The sequence below is a fragment of the Eretmochelys imbricata genome, chromosome 6, assembly GCF_965152235.1.
Source record: "Eretmochelys imbricata isolate rEreImb1 chromosome 6, rEreImb1.hap1, whole genome shotgun sequence".
Taxonomy (NCBI): Eukaryota; Metazoa; Chordata; order Testudines; family Cheloniidae; genus Eretmochelys; species Eretmochelys imbricata.
In genome coordinates this window covers 115,694,732-115,716,345 of record NC_135577.1, presented here as the reverse complement: position 1 = coordinate 115,716,345, position 21,614 = coordinate 115,694,732, and the positions used below count along the sequence as shown (strand labels likewise).

General features: G+C 45.8%; 1 protein-coding gene across 1 annotated transcript in view; it reads right to left on the bottom strand.

Annotated features, from left to right (window-relative positions):
- Positions 1-21,614, bottom strand: part of CEP170B (centrosomal protein 170B) — a 97,294-nt gene that overhangs the window by 11,752 nt on the left and 63,928 nt on the right. Inside the window, exons 13-16 of the mRNA XM_077820556.1 lie at positions 19,417-19,859; positions 18,075-19,350; positions 13,859-14,105; positions 7,814-7,973 (exon numbers count right to left, since the gene is read on the bottom strand). Coding sequence (XP_077676682.1) covers positions 7,814-7,973; positions 13,859-14,105; positions 18,075-19,350; positions 19,417-19,859 — 2,126 coding nt within the window. The remainder of the gene's footprint in view (positions 1-7,813; positions 7,974-13,858; positions 14,106-18,074; positions 19,351-19,416; positions 19,860-21,614) is intronic.

The window sequence follows — 21,614 nt, the reverse complement described above, 5'->3', positions numbered from 1 at the left end:
AAAGAAGATTCGGGGGGGATGGGGGGACACACACACTGAAGAAGAGTCTTCAAATAGGTAGGGCCTGTTTTAAATGAGGACAGCAATCAATTGTTCTCCATGTCCCCTGAAGGTAGGACAAGAGGTAATCAGGTTTATCTGCAGCAAGGGCGATATAGGTTTGACAGTAAGAAAAACTTTCTAACTATAAAGATAATTAAGCCCTAGAAAAGGCTTTCAAGGGAGGTTGTGGAATCCCCATCATTAGGATTTGTAACAACAGGTTAGATAAACACCCGTCAGGGATGGTCTAGGTTTACACAGTCCTGCGTTAGCGCAGGGGGTGGGACTAGATGACCTCTTGAGGTCCCTTCCAGCCCTACCTTTTTATGATTCTGTTTTGCAAAATATTTTGTCCTCTTTTTCACTGGGAAATTTTTCAGCCTGCTCTGCTCACACTGTTGTTGACAGTGATGCAGATTAAATGGCGTTAGCAACAGTGGGATGTTTCGGAAAAGATTTTTAGTGTAGTCAAGGCTCCAGAGTTTGACACTCCGTCTTCTTCCAATCACTTCTTATGGCCCTCCTGGGCCCCTAAAACCTTCTAATTGAACTCACAGTACAGTCCCAAAACCATGACTAAAAACCTTGGGTCTAAGAAGACATCTGCTAAGCATAGTCATTCAGACACTTTGCTTCTAGGTCAGTGGTCCTCAAACTTTTCCGGGTCATGCCCCCCCTTACCACTTATCTGCAGGGCCGCGGCTCCTGGGGAGGTCGGGGAGATGCGGACAAGGGTAAGCGTGCTGAGGCTGGGGCCACAGCTGGGGGCAGGTCTGGGGCCGGGAAGGGAGCCAAGTCTGGGAGTGGGGCCGGGGCCAGGTGCGGAGCCATGGCTGGGCCACGGTCGTGCACCAAGGCTGGGGGCGGGGCCAGGGCCACAGGTAGGGACAGGGCCAGAACAGAGCTGGGAGCAGAGCAGGGGTGGATGGTGCTCCCTCCCCGCAGACTCTGCCATGCCCGCACTGAATGTCCCTCTGTGCCTCCCGAGGGGGGTGCACCCCACAGTTTGGGGATATAAGAACATAAGAATGGCCCTACTGTGTCAGACCAAAGGTCCATCTAGCCCAGTATCCTGACTTCCGACAGTGGCCAGTGCCAGGTGCCCCAGAGGGAATGAACAGAACAGGTAATCATCAAGCGGCAAAGAATCCTGTGGCACCTTATAGATTAACAGACGCATTGGAGCATAAGCTTCCGTGGGTGAATACCCACTTGGTCGGATGCATGCTTATGCTCCAATATGGCTGTTAGTCTATAAGGTGCCACAGGACTCTTTGCCACTTTTACAGATCCAGACTAACACGGCCACCCCTCTGATAGGTAATCATCAAATGATCCATCCCCTGATGCTCATGTCCAGCTTCTGGCAAACAGAGGCTAGGGACACCATTCCTGCCCATCCTGGCTAATAGCCATTGATAGACCTATCCCTCATGAATTTATCTAGGTTTTTTTTGAGCTCTGTTATGGTCCTGGCCTCCACAACATACTCTGGCAAGGAGTTCCACAGGTTGTGCGTTGTGTGAAGAAATACTTCCTTTTATTTCTTTGAAACCTGCTGCCTATTAATTTCATTTGTTGACCCCTAGTTCTTGTGTTATGAGAACAACACTTCCTTATCTACTTTCTCTACACCAGTCATGACTTTATAGACCTCAATCATATCTCCCCTTAGCTGTCTCTTTTTTTATTTTATTAATCTCTCCTCATACGGAAGCCGTTCCATACCTCTAATCATATTTGTTGTCTTTTTCTGAACCTTTTCCAATTCCAATATATCTTTTTTGAGATAGGGCAACCACATCTGCACACAGTATTCAAGATGTGGGTGTACCATGGATTTATATAGAGGCAACATGATATTTTCTGTCCTATTATCTATCCCTTTCTAAATTATTCCCAGCATTCTGTTTGCTTTTTTGACTGTCGCTGCACATTGAGTGGATGTTTTCAGAGAACTATCCACAATGACCCCAAGATCTCTTTCTTGAGTGGTAACAACTAATTTAGACCCCATCATTTTATATGTATAGTTGAGATTATGTTTTCTAAAGTGCATTACTTTGCATTTATCAACATTAAATTTCATCTGCCATTTTGTTGCCCAGTCACCCAGTTTTGTGAGACCCTTTTGTAGCTCTTCGCAGTCTGCCTGGGTCTTAACTATCTTAAGTAATTTTGTATCATATGCAAAGTTTGCCACCTCATTGTTTACCTCTTTTTCCAGATCATTTATGAATATGTTGAATAGGACTGGTCCCAGAACAGGTCTCTGGGGGACATCACTATTTACCTCTCTCCATTCTGAAAACTGACCATTTATACCCACCCGTTGTTTCCTATCTTTTAACCGTTACCAATCCATGAAAGCACCTTCCCTCTTATCCCATGGCAGCTTACTTTGCTTCAGAGCCTTTGGTAGAAATCTAAGTATACTATATCCACTGGATCCCCTTAGTCCATATGTTTGTTGACCCCCTCAAAGAATTCTAGTAGATTGGTGAGGCATGATTTCCCTTTACTAAAACCACGTTGACTCTTCCGCAACAAATTATGTTCATCTATATGTCTGACAATATTGTTCTTTATTACAGTTTCAACCAGTTTGCCCACTACTGAAGTCAGTTTACACACCTGTAATTGCCAGGATCACCTCCTGAGCTCTTTTTAAAAATTGGCGTCACATTAGCTATCCTCCAGTCATCTGGTACACAAGTTGATTTAAACGATAGGTTACAGACTACAGTTACCAGTTCTGCAATTTCACATTTGAGTTCCTTCAGAACTCTTGGGTGAATGCCATCTGGTCCTGGTGAGTTATTGCTGTTTAATTTATCAATTTGTTCCAAAACCTCCTCTAATGATACCTCAATCTGGGACAGTTCCTCAGATCTGTCACCCAAAAAGAATGGCTCAGGTTTGGGAATCTGCCTCACATCCTCAGCCATGAAGACTGATGCAAAGAATTCATTTAGTTTCTCCGCAATGGCCTTATCGTCCTTGAGTGCTCCTTTAGCACCTCGATCATCCAGTGGCCCAACTGGTTGTTTAGGAGGATTCCTGCTTCTGATGTACTTAAAAAAAAATCTGCTATTACTTTTTGACTCTTTGGCTAACTGTTCCTCAGATTCTTTTTCGGCCTTCCTACTTGTATTTTTACACTTTATTTGCAAGTGTTTATGCTCCTTTCTATTTTCCTCACTAGGATTTAACTTCCGCTTTTTAAAGGATGTCTTTTTGCCTCTCACTGCCTCTTTTACTTTGCTGTTTAGCCACGGTGGCTCTTTTTTGGTTCTCTTACTATGTTTTTTTAATTTGGGGTATACATTTAAGTTGAGCCTCTATTACGGTGTCTTTAAAAAGTATCCACCAGCTTGCAGATATTTCACTTTTGGCGCTCTACCCTTTAATTCTTGTTTAATTAACCTCCTCATTTTTGCGTAGTTCCCCTTTCTGAAATTAAATGCTACAGTGTTGGACCACTGAGGTGTTTTTCCTACAAAAGAAATATTAAATTTAATTATATTATGGTCACTATTACCAAGCAGTCCAGCTATATTCACCTCTTGGACCAGATCCTGGGCTACACTTAGGCCTAAATCAAGAATTGCCTCTCCTCTCGTGGGTTCCAGGACCAGCTGTGCCAAGAAACAGTCATTTAAGGTGTCAAGAAACTTTATCTCTGCATACCGTCCTGAGGTGACATGTTCCCAGTCAATATGGGGATAATTGAAATCCCCCATTATTATTATTATTACTGGGTTTTTTATTTTAATAACTTCTCTAATCTCCCTGAGCATTTCACAGTCACTATCACCATCCTGGTCAGGTGGTCGGTAATATATCCCTACCGTTATATTCTTATTAGTAGAGCATAGAAGAGTTTGATTCAGTTACGATTTTTACTTTATTTGATTCTATGCTTTCTTTCACATATAATGCCACTCCTCCACCAGCATGACCTGTTCTGTCCTTCCAATATATTTTGTATTACTGTATTCCATTGATTATCCTCATTCCACCAAGTTTCCGTGATGCCTATTATATCAACATCCTCTTTAATACAAGGCACTCTAGTTCATCCATTTTATTATTTAGACTTCCAGCATTAGTATATAAGCACTTTAAAAACTTGTCTCCTTTTAGCTGTCTGCCATTAGATGATGTAATTGAATGGGACTCTTATTTATTTGACTGTTTCTGATCAGACCCTGCCTGCATTTTATCATTTTCCATCCTCTCGTCCTCACTAGGACATACAGATTCTCTATTAATAGATCCTCCCCTAAGGGATGTCCAAACCAGGTGTTCCTCCACACCTGCCAGCTTTCCCCCAGCCCTTAGTTTAAAAACTGCTCTACGACCTTTTTAATGTTAAAGCGCCAGCAATCTGGTTCCATTGTGGTTTAGGTGGAGCCCATCCTTCCTGTATAGGCTGCCCCTTTCCGAAAAGTTTTCCCAGTTCCTAATAAATCTAAATCCCTCTTCCCTACACCATTGTCTCATCCACACATTGAGACTCTGCAGTTCTGCCTGTCTAACTGGTCCTGCGCGTGGAACTGGGGGCATCTCAGAGAATGCTACCATGGAGGTCCTGGACGTTAATCTCTTACCTAGCAGCCTAAATTTGGCATCCAGGACCTCTCTCCTATCCTTCCCCATGTCATTGGTACCTACATGTACCATGACCACTGGCTCCTCCCCAGCACTACACATAAGTCTATCTAGACGTCTCGAGAGATCCGCAACCTTCGCCCCAGTCAGGCAAGTCACCATGTGGTTCTCCTAGTCATCGCAAACCCAGCTATCTATGTTTCTAATGATCAAATTGCCCATTACTAATACCTGTCTCTTTCTAATAGCGAGAGTTCCCTCCCCCAGAGAGGTATCCTCAGTGCGAGAGGATACCACAACAACATCTGGACGGAGAGTCCCAACTATGGGATTGTTTCCGTCTGCTCCAGTTAGATGCTCTCCTTCCCTGGGACTTTCATCCTCCTCAACAGCACACAGGCTGTCAGACCGGGGGTGGGACCATTCTACTGTGTCCCAGAAAGCCTCATCTATGTACCTCTCTGTCTCCCTCAGCTCCTCCAGTTCAGCCAGTGAGGTCTCCAAAGCCTGTACACAGTCTCTAAGGGCCAGGAGCTCCTTGCACCAAATGCACACATACACCACCTACCCATAGGGCAGGTAATCATACATGCTGCATTGGGTGCAATAAACTGGGTAGCCCCCACCCTGTTGCTGGACTTCTGCCTGCATTCTCTTTTTACTCCTGCAGCTGGTTCCTTTGTTGTTGTTTTGTTTATATCAAGGGGGTGTTTTTGGCTTTTAAGTTTAAAGAACGTTGAGTTCTAGCCCCTGCTCACACTCCCCCGCGAAGTCCCTCACAAAACTCTTCTGGTCGCTTCGGAGAAGGCTTTTTAAAGCCCTAGTCTCCCTGAGTAGCCCTGCCCCCTGGTTAAGGGTTGATGGGTACTAAAAGGCTTAGGGATCACAGCCTCATTAAGAAGCTCTCAGCCTTGCCTAGCAGGCGGCTGGGCTCAGCGCACACACGGTCAGCACACGGTCCCCCAAACAAACAAACAAAACAGAGCACATGGTATATTTCAGTCAAGCAGCAAGCACACCACAAACACAGATACACACACTACAGACAACAAACTTACCCCAAGGGTCATGTAATCGCTCCTCCTTCACCTGGAGGACTCCCTCGCAAAACTCCCCTGTTAGCCGCTCCTGTTCGCTAGCTCCTCTGATCGCTTAGGAGCGGGCTTTTTAAAGCTCTGGTCTCCCTGAGTAGCCCTGCCCCCTGGTTAAAGGTTGATGGGTGCCAAAAGGCTTAGGGATCACAGCCTCGTGAAGAAGCTCTCAGCCTTGCCTAGCAAGCCGCTAGGCTCAGCACACACACAGTCAGTAAACGGTCCCCCAAACAAACATTTCACCCATGTCCCTCATATTTCACCTAGATAGGAAGCAGTCTTCTACAGCAGGGAACTTGTCTTTCTTGCATGTCTACAAAGTATCACACTCCCAGTGGCACTATATAAATAGAAATAAGTAAGTTTCTCTGTGATTTCTGTTAACAGGCATTAAAAAAGTCATTGGAAACTGGGAAGTAAAGGGTAAATTTGTTATCTAGCTGCTCAAAAAATAGCAGTTTTGAAGGTGTGGCGCTCGGATTCAAGGAAAGCAATAAAAGAATAAACTTTACCATCTCACCGCCTGAAGCTATTGTAAATCAACTGTACTTTGCACAATAGAAACACAAGCCCAGTCTGCAGTAGGAAAATACCATTTTCTGACAGGGGTGCAGGTGAACCTGGTTTAACCAAAAGTGGAAAGCAGGATAAACTATGTTCAATATTATTTCAGGAACTCTGTTAAAACTCCATTCTGAGGCTCCAGGAATAAAAACAATGGGTCCCCCTATTGGGGCCTTTAGGTCATAGAATATCAGGGTTGGAAGGGACCTCATGAGGTCATCTAGTCCAACCCCCTACTCAAAGCAGCACCAATCCCCAACTAAATCATCCATTTTTTTTCCTTTTTGCCCCGATCCTTAAATGGCCCCCTAAAGGACTGAACTCACAACCCTGGGTTTAGCAGGTCAATGCTCAAACCACTGAGCTATCCCTCCCCTCTGCCTAACCTAACCTAACTCAAATAATACATAAGGATCATTAACTTTTCCCATGTCTTTGGATCTATTTTATAGTATGCACAAAATCATATAACTGTACAGCAAGTGGAGACTCATAGACATGTTATATCAAAGGCCCTGTGAGTTACTTCACTTGGGCAGGGCAGGAGAAGCCAATCTGAAGGGGAACATCTAAAACTAGTGTGATGGGTGCTACCAACAGCCAGGCAGGGAAGGAGTTAAGTCCCTTCAAAGGGAACAAATTAGAGGGCCAGACTTGCCCTACAGAATCTGCTCTGCTCAGCTGCTGGCTGGAAAGAGCAGAGTCCTACGTGGGCTCATCTGTGTGAACGTAGCAAACATCTGTAAACCCTTTGAGAGCCTTGGAGGAGGGGTGCTGTAGAACTGCAAAATATGGTGTGTGACATGTGGCCAGAGTGCCCACAGCCAATGTCCTTGCTTTAAAATATAAAGGGTGGAAGAATTCCTTTTCTCTCCTCAACACTCCAGGGCCCAGCGAAGTCACAGAGCCAGGAGACCCCTGAGTTAAGTCCACACCAAGCAGCATATAAACTATGGGAAACTGATTTCCCCAAGAAGACTATACTTCTCCTAATCCAGGGAGACCCCCTGAGCAGGAGGCATCAAGACCTCAGGGAGTTGACTATTTTACCCTCACCATGTAGCTCTACTGCTTGCTGAAGACTCTAAATAAAATGAAAAGGAGTACTTGTGGCACCTTAGAGACTAACAAATTTATTAGAGCATAAGATTTTGTGAGCTACAGCTTTTTACGGATATAGACTAACACGGCTGCTACTCTGAAACCTAAATAAAATGACTTATTCCCCACTCCCTGGCTGAGCAAGCCTACTACCATCTGGCAAGGGAAGACTCCTCCCTTTGAACCAAGCTGAGGAAAGTCTTGGTTCCACCTCTGTGTAAGCTGGCCAGAGCTGGCCACAGACAAAAGCTGTGTGCACTAAAGAGACAGTGTTCCTTTGGCTGCATTCCTTGCCCCTCCTGGTAGTAACTGGTGCTGCAGCCCTCCCCTTGCCACGGCTGGGTAGATGAACGCTTGCTTCAGTTTTGTGGCCCAGATTTTTGTCGCAACAGCAATCTTACCTCTTCCCTTGCTGATATGGTAGAAGCAGGGGTGTTGGGTACGGAGCTGAGGGAGGTGCTTGGTCCGGTTCCTGACGAACTCTGGGAATCCCCATCACCTGCGACATCATGAATCTCTCGAGCAAGGATGGCTACATCTTTCACCAAGGTTTGGCTTAATCTAGAGCACACAGCACAGCACAAGGCAGATCCATTAGACCGCACTGCCTCTGACAATAAACCTCACACTAATCCTTAACAGGCTGTTAAAAGTCCCTTGAATACGACAGCAGGAAGAGCCCTGACTGGGACTATTCTTTAATCCCGCTCCGCTATTATGGCAGTGGGCATGATGGGACCCCAGTCCTGCTGCAGGGCTCTAATGTGTCATTGTCCCATGGCCACGAAGGAGTCTTTATTGGGCCAGATGCACTAAAGCTGTATGAATTACACCTCTCCGCAGAGGCTGAGCCCTGTGGGATTCAGCGTGAGAGGGAGCAGCCACTGCTGCTTCGGGTGTCCCAGGAAACTCTGCCATCAAGAGTTGCTAAGAGAAGGTGCTGATTTAATCAGCACCCCCGCAGATCACACTCCCTCTTCACACTGGATTCCCATACCTCTAAACTCTGATAAAAGGAAGTTTGCAACTGCTTTGCATCAGCACCACCACCTCTTCTGCTGCCCTTTCCACTGCTAGGGACCTGGGCCATGGTTTTCACTGGTAGAAGCTCACATAAACCTGGGTTGAATCTGGTCCATTTTCTTTAGAGTGGAGCCGGAGTGGTTTCAAAAATTGTGATGTTTTAATCAGAGGCTAATTCTATGGCTCTACCATAACATCAGGAAATGTTATATTATATGGGCAACCCAGAAACAAAATTTGTTTGTTTTTAAAAGAAAAACTTCCTTTAGACTTCAAATTTTAAAAATTCTTTCCCTTACAAACCACACATAAAAAAGGACATTGACAAAAACTAACAGGAAAAGAAACATTTTCATGGATGCTTTTCAGATGTTAATGATTTTCTTTTTTTAATCTGACATTCCCTAGCTGCATAGGAAACTCAGTCTCCCGGATACTGTGGTAATGAGAGTCCAAAGAACCTTGGTAGATAAACAACATTGTTCTTAGGTATGAAAACCACAAAAGTGAAACTGACCAGTTCAGTTTCACTGTCCAACCCGAGTGAGATGCAAAAATGAAAAGGCTTGCAAAAGTAAGCGCCCAGATTGAGATACTTTAAAGGGATCTAATACCTAAGTCCCTTTAAAGAATCAAGTTAAAACCAAAAATTTCAGGTACCCAAACCAACTAGTCACTTTTTAAAAATCTTGGTCTAGTTTTTTAAAAAGGCTGATGTGATTTCTGCAAAGCAGTCTCTCAGCCAGCTAGTGTTGTCTTAATGTATTTTTTTTACTGGAGTAATCAAGTAATTTATTAAACCATGAGGTCACCAAAATATTTTGAAGTGATTTCCTCAGAAACAAGATGTATAGCTGAACTAATGAAATAATATTTAGATCTGCATGTCTCATGCACCATCTACACTTGTCTGTTTCAGCTACAGATGTTACAGACTGCATCAATTATGTGATTATCCTCTTTGTAAACAAGTGGAATTTTCTCCTTTAACTCTCACTTACTATTCTAAACCACGCCCAGTTAATTCTGGAGCAGGAGCGGAAAAATCAGAGCAGCAATTATGAACCAGACTACTTGACCGAGTTCTGCACAGTGCTCAGTGTGCAATGCTAGACAAATCTGATGTAACCATTTATTTATAGCTTTTGCAATCTAAAGTGCTCTCTCTTTTAGGGAATCCTACTATGAAACAAAGTTGATAATTGTTCAAATGATTGGAGGTTTTAACCTTGAAATTGGAACATTTGTAAAAGAAAAAACCTTTAGGAAATCAATACTGTGGACAATGTGGAAAGATGGACTGACTGTAGGTAAGAGTTGGCTTCTTAAACTAAAAGTATGGAAAGAATGGCAGGCACTACAGAATTCCTATACTGAACAAAGCTAGTATTTCTTTCCTATCCAACTGTGCTGTGTTACACATGACACCACTTTAAAAACCGATGCACTTCCACAGGGCCAACTGCCAGACTCTTCCAAACATCCAGAATAACCCATTATATAACAGAGGTTCTGGCTAGGGAACCTACTCCACACGAGCTCATCAGTGGCTTCAAAGCCTGTTTATTGAGATTAAATTTTGAAAGGAAAGGACAATGCTTTAGTGGTTAGAGCAGAGGACTGTGAGAATTCCTAGGTTCTATTCCACATGTGCCACGGGCTGTGTGAATGTGGGGCAAATCACAGCCTCTCCGTACCTCGGCAGGCCTTCAAAGGAAAGGGACAATCCCACCTGCCTATCTTACATGTGCTGTGAGGCTTAATCAATCACTTCAAACCGGATTTTTTAATTTTCGGGTATGAAGGGGGGAAAATATTAGCAGGGCAAAAATCAGATAAGTAGCTGCTGGCAGACAGGTCAGGTTGGTAGCTGGAGATGGGAGACTCTGGTGGGAGAGAAGGTAAAGTGCCAGAGAGACAGGGAGCTAGCTGGACAGTTTTGCGGTTGGAAAGTAGGTAGCAGGGTGAGTGCATGATACTGGAAACAGGCAATGTACAGCCCACCAAGGGAGGAGGAGTAGAGCTGCCAGGTAGTCACTGGAAAGTGTCCAGATGGCGGGAACTGCTAAGATACCATGGCAAGAACAGGTGCTGAGAGCCAGCCAGAGAGCAAGTGCTTTCATGATGCTGGTGAGAGAGCAAGGGGTTGCTGGGCTCCGGGAGAACTGTAAACCTTTGTGCAGGGCAGCAGTTCTCAAACTTTAGCAACCCGAGGACCTCCATTTTGATTTAAAAATTTTCAGGGACCCACCCCCCCTGCTCAGCAGGGCCGTCCCTAGGGGCATGCGGGGCCCGGGACAAATCAGCATAGGCGTGGGAACTAGGGCTGCGGGGGATGCTGCAGTGCACCCGGAGTACCGGCTGGTGGCCCTGTGCACCTGGAGTCCCAGCTGCCAGTCCCACGCCTGGAGCTTTTCTCCCGGCCTCAGCTTGGGGAGCGGGGTGGACAGGGGTGAGGGGGCTGGTTTTCAGCACCTCCACTATTAAAAATGTTCCAGTGCACTGCAAATCAGCCCCCGCCAGCTTGGAGCCCCCACTGTGCATCGGTGGCTGGGCTGGAGGGAAGGATCCAGCCTGGTGCTGGGCTGCCTGCTGCTGCTGGCAGTTGCTGGAGGCTACCGCGGGGCTATTGTTGGCCATGGCCGCTCAGGGCTCTGGCTGGGGGACTCGCTGCATCAGGTCTTCCGTGACCGACTGCACTGGCCAATCGCACCAGCCTGCGGGCCCCCCCAAAGCGCGGGGCCCAGAGCAGTCGCCCCGATTCACCCTACCCAAGGGACGGCTCTGCCGCTCAGCCCCAGGCCCCGCCTCCACTCCATCCCTTCCTCCAATGCCCCACCCTCACCCCACCTCTTCCTGCCCCCCCCCCCCCCCCCCGCGGGAAAGAGTGGAGGGTGAGGGCTCTGGGAGGGAGTTTGGGTACAGGAGGGGGTGAGGGCTGCAGGCTCTGGGAAGGAGTCTGGGTGTGGGCTGTGGGCTCTGGGCTGGGGGTTAGGGTGCAAGAGGGTGTGAGAGGTGCAGGCTCTGGATGGGCGGAACTTACCTCGGGCAGCTCCCGAAAGCAACCGGTACATTGCTCTGGCAGCGGCTCTTAGGGGACTCCGCACGCTGCCCCTGCCCACAGGCACCACCCCCGCAGCTCCCATTGGCCTCAGTTCCTGGCCAATGGGAGCTGCGGAGTTGGCGCTCGGGGTAGGGGCAGCGAGCGGAGACCCCCTGCCCCCTCCAAGGGCCGCAGGGATGTGCCCCCTGCTTCTGGGAGCGGTGCAGAGCCAGGGCAGGCAGGGAGCCAGCCTTAGCCCCTCTGCACCGCTGGACTTTTAGAGCCTAAAATCTCCCGGTTCGGCGTTAGTAGCCTCCAGGTGATAGAGCCTGATTCCAGGAGACTCCCAGTGAAACCGGGAGGGTTGGCAACCCTACCTGATCAGCGGGGCCGGCTGATCATTCCACCCCCTCTCCTGAGTGCGCCCATCTCTGCTCCTCCCCATTCATACCAGCACCTCCTGCATGCTGGGGAACATCCCTGGGAGGGAGGGGGAGGAGTTGATCAGTGGGGCCCGTGGACCCCCTGGAGCTACTCGGGGATCCCCAGGGGTCCACGACCCCAGTTTGAGAAACGCTGGTGTAGGGGATTTCATACTGTCACAGTGCAGAACATAGCTTAGTAAGAAAATTTCCCTGTGGCTTACTTAACCTTACACTCTCAATTGCACTGCCCCCCCCCTTCCATTCACACCTCTCCCTCACCTCTGAAGTGCAAACATCCGACAACACAAAGGCAACTACAGCCGGGGTGAAAGTAAGTTGAGTGACTTACCGGTACTCTGGGGCCAGCTCTGGCCCCCGGAAGGGGCGGAGCCTAGGGCAGAAAGGGCGGGGTTGAGGGGGTCTGAGCCAGCCCCAGCCCACCCTGTAAGGTAAGTGCCCCCCTCACTGGGGTAGCAGCAGCAGCCCGGGGCTCCGGGGGCTATTTAAAGAGCCCGTGGCTCCCCTGCTTCTACCGCCCCGGTCCTTTAAATAGCTGCCAGAGCCCTGGGGAAGCAGCAGGGCTCCAGCGGCTATTTAAAGGGCCCGGGCAGTAGAAGCAGGGGAGCCCCAGGCCCTTTAAATAGCTGCCGGAGCCCTGCAGCGGCTACCCCAGGGCTCCAGCAGCGGGGCTTGGGAGGCAATTTAAAGGGCCTGGGGCTTCAGCCACTGCTGGGAGCCCCAGGCCCTTTAAATTGCCCCCTAGGGAAGCCGGGCTGCCCCAGTACGGTGCACCAGCTCTTGCCGGTACGCTGTACCGGGGCGTACCGGCTTACTTTCACCTCTGACTACAGCAACTGGTAACAGGGAAGAGGAAGATTACTTATTTATTTGTTGCTCTCTAACTGTAATAGGTAACTGTCTTTTAATAAAAGGGAATCACGCTGCCAGCTCCCACGCTTTCCTGAGGAACTTACAATCTAAACAGACAGGTAAGAGAACAGGTGGAAGAAATGAGGTGGTATTATCCCCATTTTACAAATGGGGAATTGAGGCACAGCAAGATTAAGTGACTTGGTCAAGGTCACACAAAAAGTCTGTGGCAGAGCCAGTAACTGAATTCAGATCTCTTGGGTTTCAGTCCAGTGCCTTTACTACAGGGGCACCCTTTCCTTCCCTCTGCTCCACCAGTCCTCAAATCACTCCTTCAAATGCCCATTGCCCTTTACACATGAAGTCTTGTTAAAGACAAATGTGCCTCTGCATAGATACAATTCATCACAGCACATCTGTCAGAGCAACTGTCGTCCTTATCACCACTCCTGTGTTTTCCTCCCTGACTCCATATGGCCCAATCATTTAAACCAACAGTACCATAAAATAAACTCACAGGCTGGGCCACAGAGAAGTTTTATGACCTATTATAAACCCCTATGAGCCGGGGAGTTACAGGAGTGTAAATGGGACTGCTAAAGTAAACAGGAGGGTACAGACAATCATGTATTTTAGATTTGCTACTAAAGCAGGAACAGAAGCAGTCAAAACACAATGGACCCTCACTGAAGGCAATAGAAAATGGGAGCTGGATCACGCCCTAAAACCAGAACTGTGTCTAACTGGGGGAGGGGGAGAATGAACAGATAAAGCAAAAGAAGTGATAGAATTTCAGTTGAAGGAGTAAACATACAACCAGCTAATGTCATTATATTACTCAAGGATCCTCCAAGTAAGGAGGAAAGGACTATGTAATTAATACTTGGCAGCATGACAGGCTATACTGTGTCACTCCACAGCTCACAGGTACCCCTAGAGAGTATCCTTTATTCTCTAACTACATTCTTTGTTACAATGCTGGATTCTCTCTCCCCATGCTCCCTCCTTCCAGCTTGGTTTGAACTCTGAGCTAACACAGGAGATCAGCTTTCCTACAACGGCTTGGCACTGTGATTCCCGCTCACCTGGCTATCTCGGCTATCTCGGCTGTTTGCGCAATGAAGTTGAAGGGGTCAGGTTCATCGTAGTCTTCGTCGTCGTCCGTTTCTCTCCCCCTGTGCTTCTGTCGGCTCAGCCCCGAACCATGCGGCCTAGGTGTCTGTGTGGCTGTTGAAGCATGGGAGCGTTTGTGTTTAGGGGAGCTGTGATTTGAGCCATACTCCTCCTCTGAAGTAGAAGTGTAATCTGAACCCTGCTGTCTCCGCCTTGAAGCTTATAAAAAATGAATTGGTTTCAGATGAAGAAGGAGAGAAGAGATTTAAGTCTAACTACAGTGGGCAAAACAAGGAGTAATACAAACTAGTCCACAAAACACAAAGCAAGGCCTGGAGAGTTTCTGTGCATCTTTTCAGTTAAAGAAAACTTTGGTACAGCTTATTTTAAAATGGCTCACTGTTTTAACGGATCTGCCACAAGCTATATGAATTTGAAGTTATAAATTCCAGTGGAAAAGCATATTGACTGTATTATCAACTAAATATACACAATTATTATTGGCAGACTTGATTTTCCATACACAGAAGCCCCATCTATAAGTAGTACACAAGTTAGATTCCTAGAAGTCCCCAAGGCCCAATTTTCAAGTGTGCTGAGCATCTTAAAGGTGAGCTGGAAGTAAAAAATAAAAAAATTTAAAAAGGTTGGTGGTTTGAATGAAGCATAGATTTTCATGCTCCATTTTATTTGTGAAAATCTGCATTCCCTTTTAACAGGATTTCAAACTCCTCAGGAAAGTATTCAAATGAGTACTTTGGGCTTGCTCCAAAGTCTCCTAAAGTCAATGAGAGTCTTTTCCTTCATTTCCCTGTGCTCTGAAGCCGGTCCTTAAGCACTTAGATACCCATTTTTAGGCATCTACATATCAACATTAGGCCAACTCAGTGCCTACATTTGAAACTTGGGCTCCCAATATTTGTTTAATATCCCATTATATTACTTTAATTATTAATGGTTACATTCTGCTTACATTCTGCCATGATAATCTATAAAAGACAGAATTAGCCACTTTATTTAAAAGTGAAGTATGACCTGAATACACTTAAAAGCTTCACTGTGTCACCAACGTTATCATAATACTAAACCACAGCAATCAAGTAAAGCTAGTGACAGAAGTAATGGACATAGGTGGTATCAGACAAATGAAAATATTGCATTTGGCATATAAAATGTGGAGAGCAACTGTCTATAGACATGCAGTTACCCCTTAACTATGAACAGAACACTCCTAGCCACATTACTAGTTTGGTTACAACTTTCTAAGAGCCTTGGCTCATGACAAAGTTACCAGAAAAATGAATCTGTTCGTAATTCATCTGAGAGGAAGTTTGAAAAAAAAACAACAACTAAAAAGCCATTCAACTTTCAGAATCAAGAGGTTACTCTTGCATTCAGTAGACATTTCAAAATTAAGGGCTTGATCCACCACTCACCTCGGCTAGTGTAAATCAGAATTAAGTCCACTGAAGTCAATGACATTACGTTGCATAAATCCAGCATAAGTGAGAGCTTTCAAAGCATTCTGATAATATCCTGACATCTCAGTACAATTGCTTAAGATAGTCTGACAACATCCTGGCATCTCATGTCCCATGGCCATGTATTCATTCCGTTTCTCTATTGGTAGGATTACGTTTTCACTGGCATGAAAAGAGGTAATGGCTCTTAGCTAACTATTTTAAGAAATCCTTGAATAAGGCAGCTGGATCTACCTCACGGCTTTCTCCTAGTCCTCAAATCACCCAGAATCTCTGGTTCCAGTGTCAAAGCACATCACTTTCAAATTGTTACTGTATCATGTTAAAAAAATGCCTTGATACCACAGTGAAACATTTAAGCTTATTCAAGTTTATTTTTTGCTCTTATAAGGGGGTACTAGCTGTTTGTTCATTAGTGCAGGAACACGTATCAAACACTATCTACAGTACAACAAAGCATATTGAAGTACCCCAGTCTATGTAGAACTTGTGCAAGGTCCAGAATTCTATCAAGGAATTAGAAGATTAGTATCTTAACAGAAAACGATTTAACAGAAAGAATTATAATTCTCTGCTGTAATTCTACACAAGAAACATTGTTAGTGTGTTGCAACAAAGTACTGGAAGCCAAAAACCAATTCATTTAGAAAAAGAACTGGGCATGAATTTGTTTTAACATTCGAAGTCTGTAGTCCAGTGCAAGGGAAGAACCTATTTAGAAAACTCTGAAATGTAAGGCTGGAAGGAACCTCAAGAGGTTATCTAGTCCAATCCCCTGCGCTTTGAATTTGTCAATATTCTAACACAAGAGAATGTAAATAGGAGCACCGTCTCAGAAAACACGAGGGAAATATTGTACATATTCCCTTAGCTTGTTCATACTCTATGCTGATTTCTTTGCATATCAGTGTGTAAAAGAAACCCCAACAAAATAAAAGGAGATTAGATCATTTAAAAAGTCAAAATTAAAACAACAGCAGTGAATAACAATTCCAGCATGCAATAGGAAGCTAAATACCACAACATTTATAAAGACAGGTTTCAGAGTAACAGCCGTGTTAGTCTGTATTCGCAAAAAGAAAAGGAGTACTTGTGGCACCTTAGAGACTAACCAATTTATTTGAGCATGAGCTTTCGTGAGCTACAAGTGAGCTGTAGCTCACGAAAGCTCATGCTCAAATAAATTGGTTAGTCTCTAAGGTGCCACAAGTACTCCTTTTCTTTTTGCGAACATTTATAAAAGTACAGAAAAGAGGCACTTATCTAGCACTCTAAGGGTTGATCCACGCTGCTGCAATTGATGCAGCAGGGGTCAATTTATTGGGTCTAATGAAGACCCGCTAAATCGATGGCAGAGCACTCTCTGGTTGACCCCGGTAGTCCACCTCCCCAAAAAGAGTAAGGGAAGTCAACCGGAGAGCATCTCCCATTGACACAGCACAGTGAAGACACCGGGGTAAGTCGACCTAAGCTACGTTGACTCCAGCTATGTTATTCATGTAGCTGGAGTAGCGTAATTTATGTCGACTTACCACGGTAGTGAGGACAAGCCCTAAAGGCCTTTGACACAAGTTACAAAAAACTGATGGGCTGAAACTAGCCACAGTCCCAACAGCCCCAGTGAAACTCAGCAAGACACAGAATTCCTCACCCTCTTCATTCCCCTCCTTCTCTAAAAACCCAAGTGAATTGATATGACTTGCTGCATGACCCGAAGACCAAGGAACCAGGATATCAGACCAAATGATGTTCAGAACCAACTCTGATTACTGTGCAGTATCTGTCATATCCATCTTCCCCATCTATTAATTTAAGTACAAGGCTCTGCACAGGTAAACAGCAGAATAATCTGCATCATATTCCTCAATGAGAGATTTAAATATGCAGCTACTGTAACTATGGCACATTTTGGAGGCTGCAGGCCAAACAATAAAAAAGGGCAGAGGCAATCTCCCCCCACGGGCTATCAGAGTTCAACACCAATTGACCAATCATGCAATGTTTTGAAATTGCTGCAAGCAGCAAAGCTGCTTCCAATTTATTTGCTCACTTGCTTATTCCTTGTTTTGCCTTCTCCGATGCCTTCAAAATTTACCACTCTGACCTCAAACCATCATTGACACAGTTGTAAATTCTCTGTTGGGCCAACGTGCATGTTCTGTGGCTCTTCAAAACCAAAGACAAGCAGCCAATTTCCACGTGATACTGGAAAGTCAAGAAGTTCTATCTTTGTAATAGGGCCAAGATCTTCATGTGAGTAGTGATTTTGGGTGCCCAACTCGAAACACTTCAGAAAGGCCTCTGATTTTTAGAAAGTGCTGAATACCCACCCTCTGAAAGTCATCCCCTATTAAAGCATCTCAGGTTGAGCATAGAATGACTGAGGCACTCAAAAATCACTAATAACTCATGAAATCCTTCTGGTTGATCAAACGATCTCAATTGGGTATGAAAAAATTGGGTGTACATGCTATTTCTATACCTTGACGTGTCCAGTTGTGTTGTTCCTGAATTGCTCCAACATGCTTATTTGTGCGCACCCCGCCCCCGTCCCTCTTTCTTGTTCCCTTTCCTCTCTTCCTCCTCATTGCACACCCACTGCCGTACTTTTGTTATTCCTAGGAGAACTACACCTGGAGCCCACACAGAGAATCTGTATATTATAGAAGAGTGGAACTAAGGAGAAACATAAAACGTAAGAACTTACTGGAAGTGGATGAATACCTGGCACTGCCAGAACGAGTTCTACTGAAAGGTTGCTTTGTAGTAGCAGCAGCTGCAGTTCTTCTAGCTGCCGTTCTAGCCTCTGACACAGGTGGCTTCCGATTTGCATAATACGACTCCACACTGCGTCCCGAAAACCCAGTTCTTGGCTGCGTAGTTTCAGAGTCGCTTGGCACTGTAAACGAACCTGCCCGTTTCCTTGGCATGGCCAGGATGTCAAGCCTGGACAGCTTTTTAGACTCCGCGGATTGTTTAGAAGACCCAGTTGTGGCTTCGAGGTTGGAGGCTGTTTTCTCTGTGTCGGCACATTCATTATCTGATGCATCTCCCAACCGGGCGCGACGGAGTTTGGAGGCCCTGGTAGGCCTGGGGGTTGATAAACTGTTGGACCTGGTGAGAACCTGCTGGATCTTTTGCATGTTTGCAGTCACTTTGCTGCGCTCCTCTTTCACAGCCTGAGTAAAGGGTTTCCTTCTGGGGACGGATTTTGACACAGAATGCTCGTGATCAGAGGAGGCCGTTTCTGTTACCGGGAAGTAAGGAAGACTAGAGCTTCTTTCGTCATCCGTAAAATCCAGTGACCCACGAGCCCCAGCACTACGCTTGATTTGGAAACGTTTGGCGGTTTCTCCTCTATTTCCTGCCTCGAGCGGAAGCATCCTGCGTTTTTCAGACAGCCTTTCGCGAGCGCTGGGCTGGCTGCACTGGTCCTGGATAGAGGGAGTGGAGGAGGATTTCTCTTTCTGCAAGCTGCTCGTAACTTGGCGTTTTGGTGTGCTGCTTGGGACGTTTTTACCGCTAACCAAGCTGACAGTGCTTGCCGTGTCCACATCAGAGTCCCCAGATAAGGAGTCTTCTAGCTGCCCGGGAATAGTTTCTGAAGGGTCCAGCTGGTGGTTTTGACAGAGTAATTTGGCTTCCAGTGCTGCCAAAGCAGTTTCAGTGTCTTTAAGGATAAGATGAGTGTCTTGATTATAGTCCATACGGCTTGACCGTGCAACATCTAAATCTTTAAGCAGAGGGTGACTTGAAATATGAGGAAGTTTATTCTGAGGAACAACGCCGCTTGATTTATCTTTGGTAAAACTTTCCTGCCTAATGAAGGAGGATATTTCTTTTGTGGCTATGTTTTCTTGCTCTTGAGAAAGACTCTGATGAAGGGAAATAACCATTTTCCCCGATGCACTAACATAAGTGCTGTTAACGTCTTTGACCACTGGCTTTGCAGAAGCAGCTGCACTAGGTGACTTGACAGCCAACTCTTGATCCTTGCATTCTTTGTCTGCTCGAGAACGAGACGTGCTTAGAGAAAGCTTGGAGGGAACCCCGACCTCATTAGTTTCATCACCAATGTAGAAGGAAGTAGATACTGGCTCACTTACAGCTGCGATACTAGAAATCCCTGGAGCTGCCGGCTGTCGGACCTCAGATTTTAAGTCTTCCCCCCTTTGCCGTTCTTGCTCAGGCATTTTACTGTTTTCTTTGCATTTCTTGCCTTTTTCCAAACCAAAGCCATCATCGGACTTGCTGGCATCACTCAGGCTATCGGGATCCAAGTCCTCTTGGATGAACAGTCGGGTGTTGGGATCAGCACAGATTTCTTTACCCTGTTCCTTTACAATGTTTCTCTTGGATACTTCAGGATAGGAGTCTTGACAAGTTAAACCTGCGGGTGTTGGGCTGTCAGATTTATCACTCGGTGGGAGCTGGGGAAGAAGCCTTCTTGTTCTTGAGGGCACAATGGTCTCTGGTTCCCCCGGTTTATGAGCTGTGCCACTTTCTAAGGAAGATTAAAAGACACCCATTAAATGCTGTTTACATGCTGGACTAGAACATTGCATTTATTCACCAGGGGCTTGAACCTGTAAGGCGCAGATCCAGAAAGGCAATTAAGTACGCACTTAATCTTAAGCATGGACATCAATAGGTCCCATACATATGCTTAAAGCTAAGCATTTGCTTAAGTCCCAGGCTGGATCAGGGCCAGAGTGCTCATCACCTGGCAGAATCAAGTCCTAAATCTGATTTAATAACCTTGACATTCAAACATCCCAGCCGTGTAGCACTCTTGTCACAGTTATATAAATCTAAAAAACCAGACAAATATACAAAAAGAAAAGGAGTACTTGTGGCACCTTTGAGACTAACCAATTTATTTGAGCATGAGCTTTCGTGAGCTACAGCTCACTTCATCGGATGCATACCGTGGAAACTGCAGCAGACTTTATATATACACAGAGAATATGAAACAATACCTCCTCCCACCCCACTGTCCTGCTGGTAATAGCTTATCTAAAGTGATCATCAGGTTAGGCCATTTCCAGCACAAATCCAGGTTTTCTCACCCTCCACCCCCCCACACAAATTCACTCTCCTGCTGGTGATAGCCCATCCAAAGTGACAACTCTTTACACAATGTGCATGATAATCAAGTTAGGCCATTTCCTGCACAAATCCAGGTTCTCTCACTCCCTCACCCCCCTCCAAAAACCCACCCCCATACACACACAAACTCACTCTCCTGCTGGTAATAGCTCATCCAAACTGACCACTCTCCAAGTTTAAATCCAAGTTAAACTAGAACATCTGGGGGGGGGGGGGTAGGAAAAAACAAGAGGAAATAGGCTACCTTGCATAATGACTTAGCCACTCCCAGTCTCTATTTAAGCCTAAATTAATAGTATCCAATTTGCAAATGAATTCCAATTCAGCAGTTTCTCGCTGGAGTCTGGATTTGAAGTTTTTTTGTTTTAAGATAGCGACCTTCATGTCTGTGATTGCGTGACCAGAGAGATTGAAGTGTTCTCCGACTGGTTTATGAATGTTATAATTCTTGACATCTGATTTGTGTCAGATAGCGGTCAGTAGGTTTCCGGTGTAGGGTGGTGTTTATGTGACCATTGTTTATTAGCACTGTAGCGTCCAGGAAGTGGATCTCTTAATTCCACCATGATTTCAACAATTTCCATCCCACCACCAACCTCAGCCTGGTCCAGTCCACACAAGAGATCCACTTCCTGGACACTACAGTGCTAATAAACAATGGTCACATAAACACCACCCTATACCGGAAACCTACTGACCGCTATTCCTACCTGCATGCCTCCAGCTTTCACCCTGACCACACCACACGATCCATCGTCTACAGCCAAGCTCTGCGATACAACCGCATTTGCTCCAACCCCTCAGACAGAGACAAACACCTACAAGATCTCTGTCAAGCTTTCTTACAACTACAACACCCACCTGCAGAAGTAAAGAAACAGATTGATAGAGCCAGAAGAGTTCCCAGAAGTTGCCTACTACAGGACAGGCCTAACAAAGAAAATAACAGAACGCCACTAGCCGTCACCTTCAGCCCCCAACTAAAACCCCTCCAACGCATTATTAAGGATCTACAACCTATCCTAAAGGATGACCCAACACTCACAAATCTTGGGAGACAGGCCAGTCCTTGCCTACAGACAGCCCCGCAACCTGAAGCAAATACTCACCAACAACCACATACCACACAACAGAACCA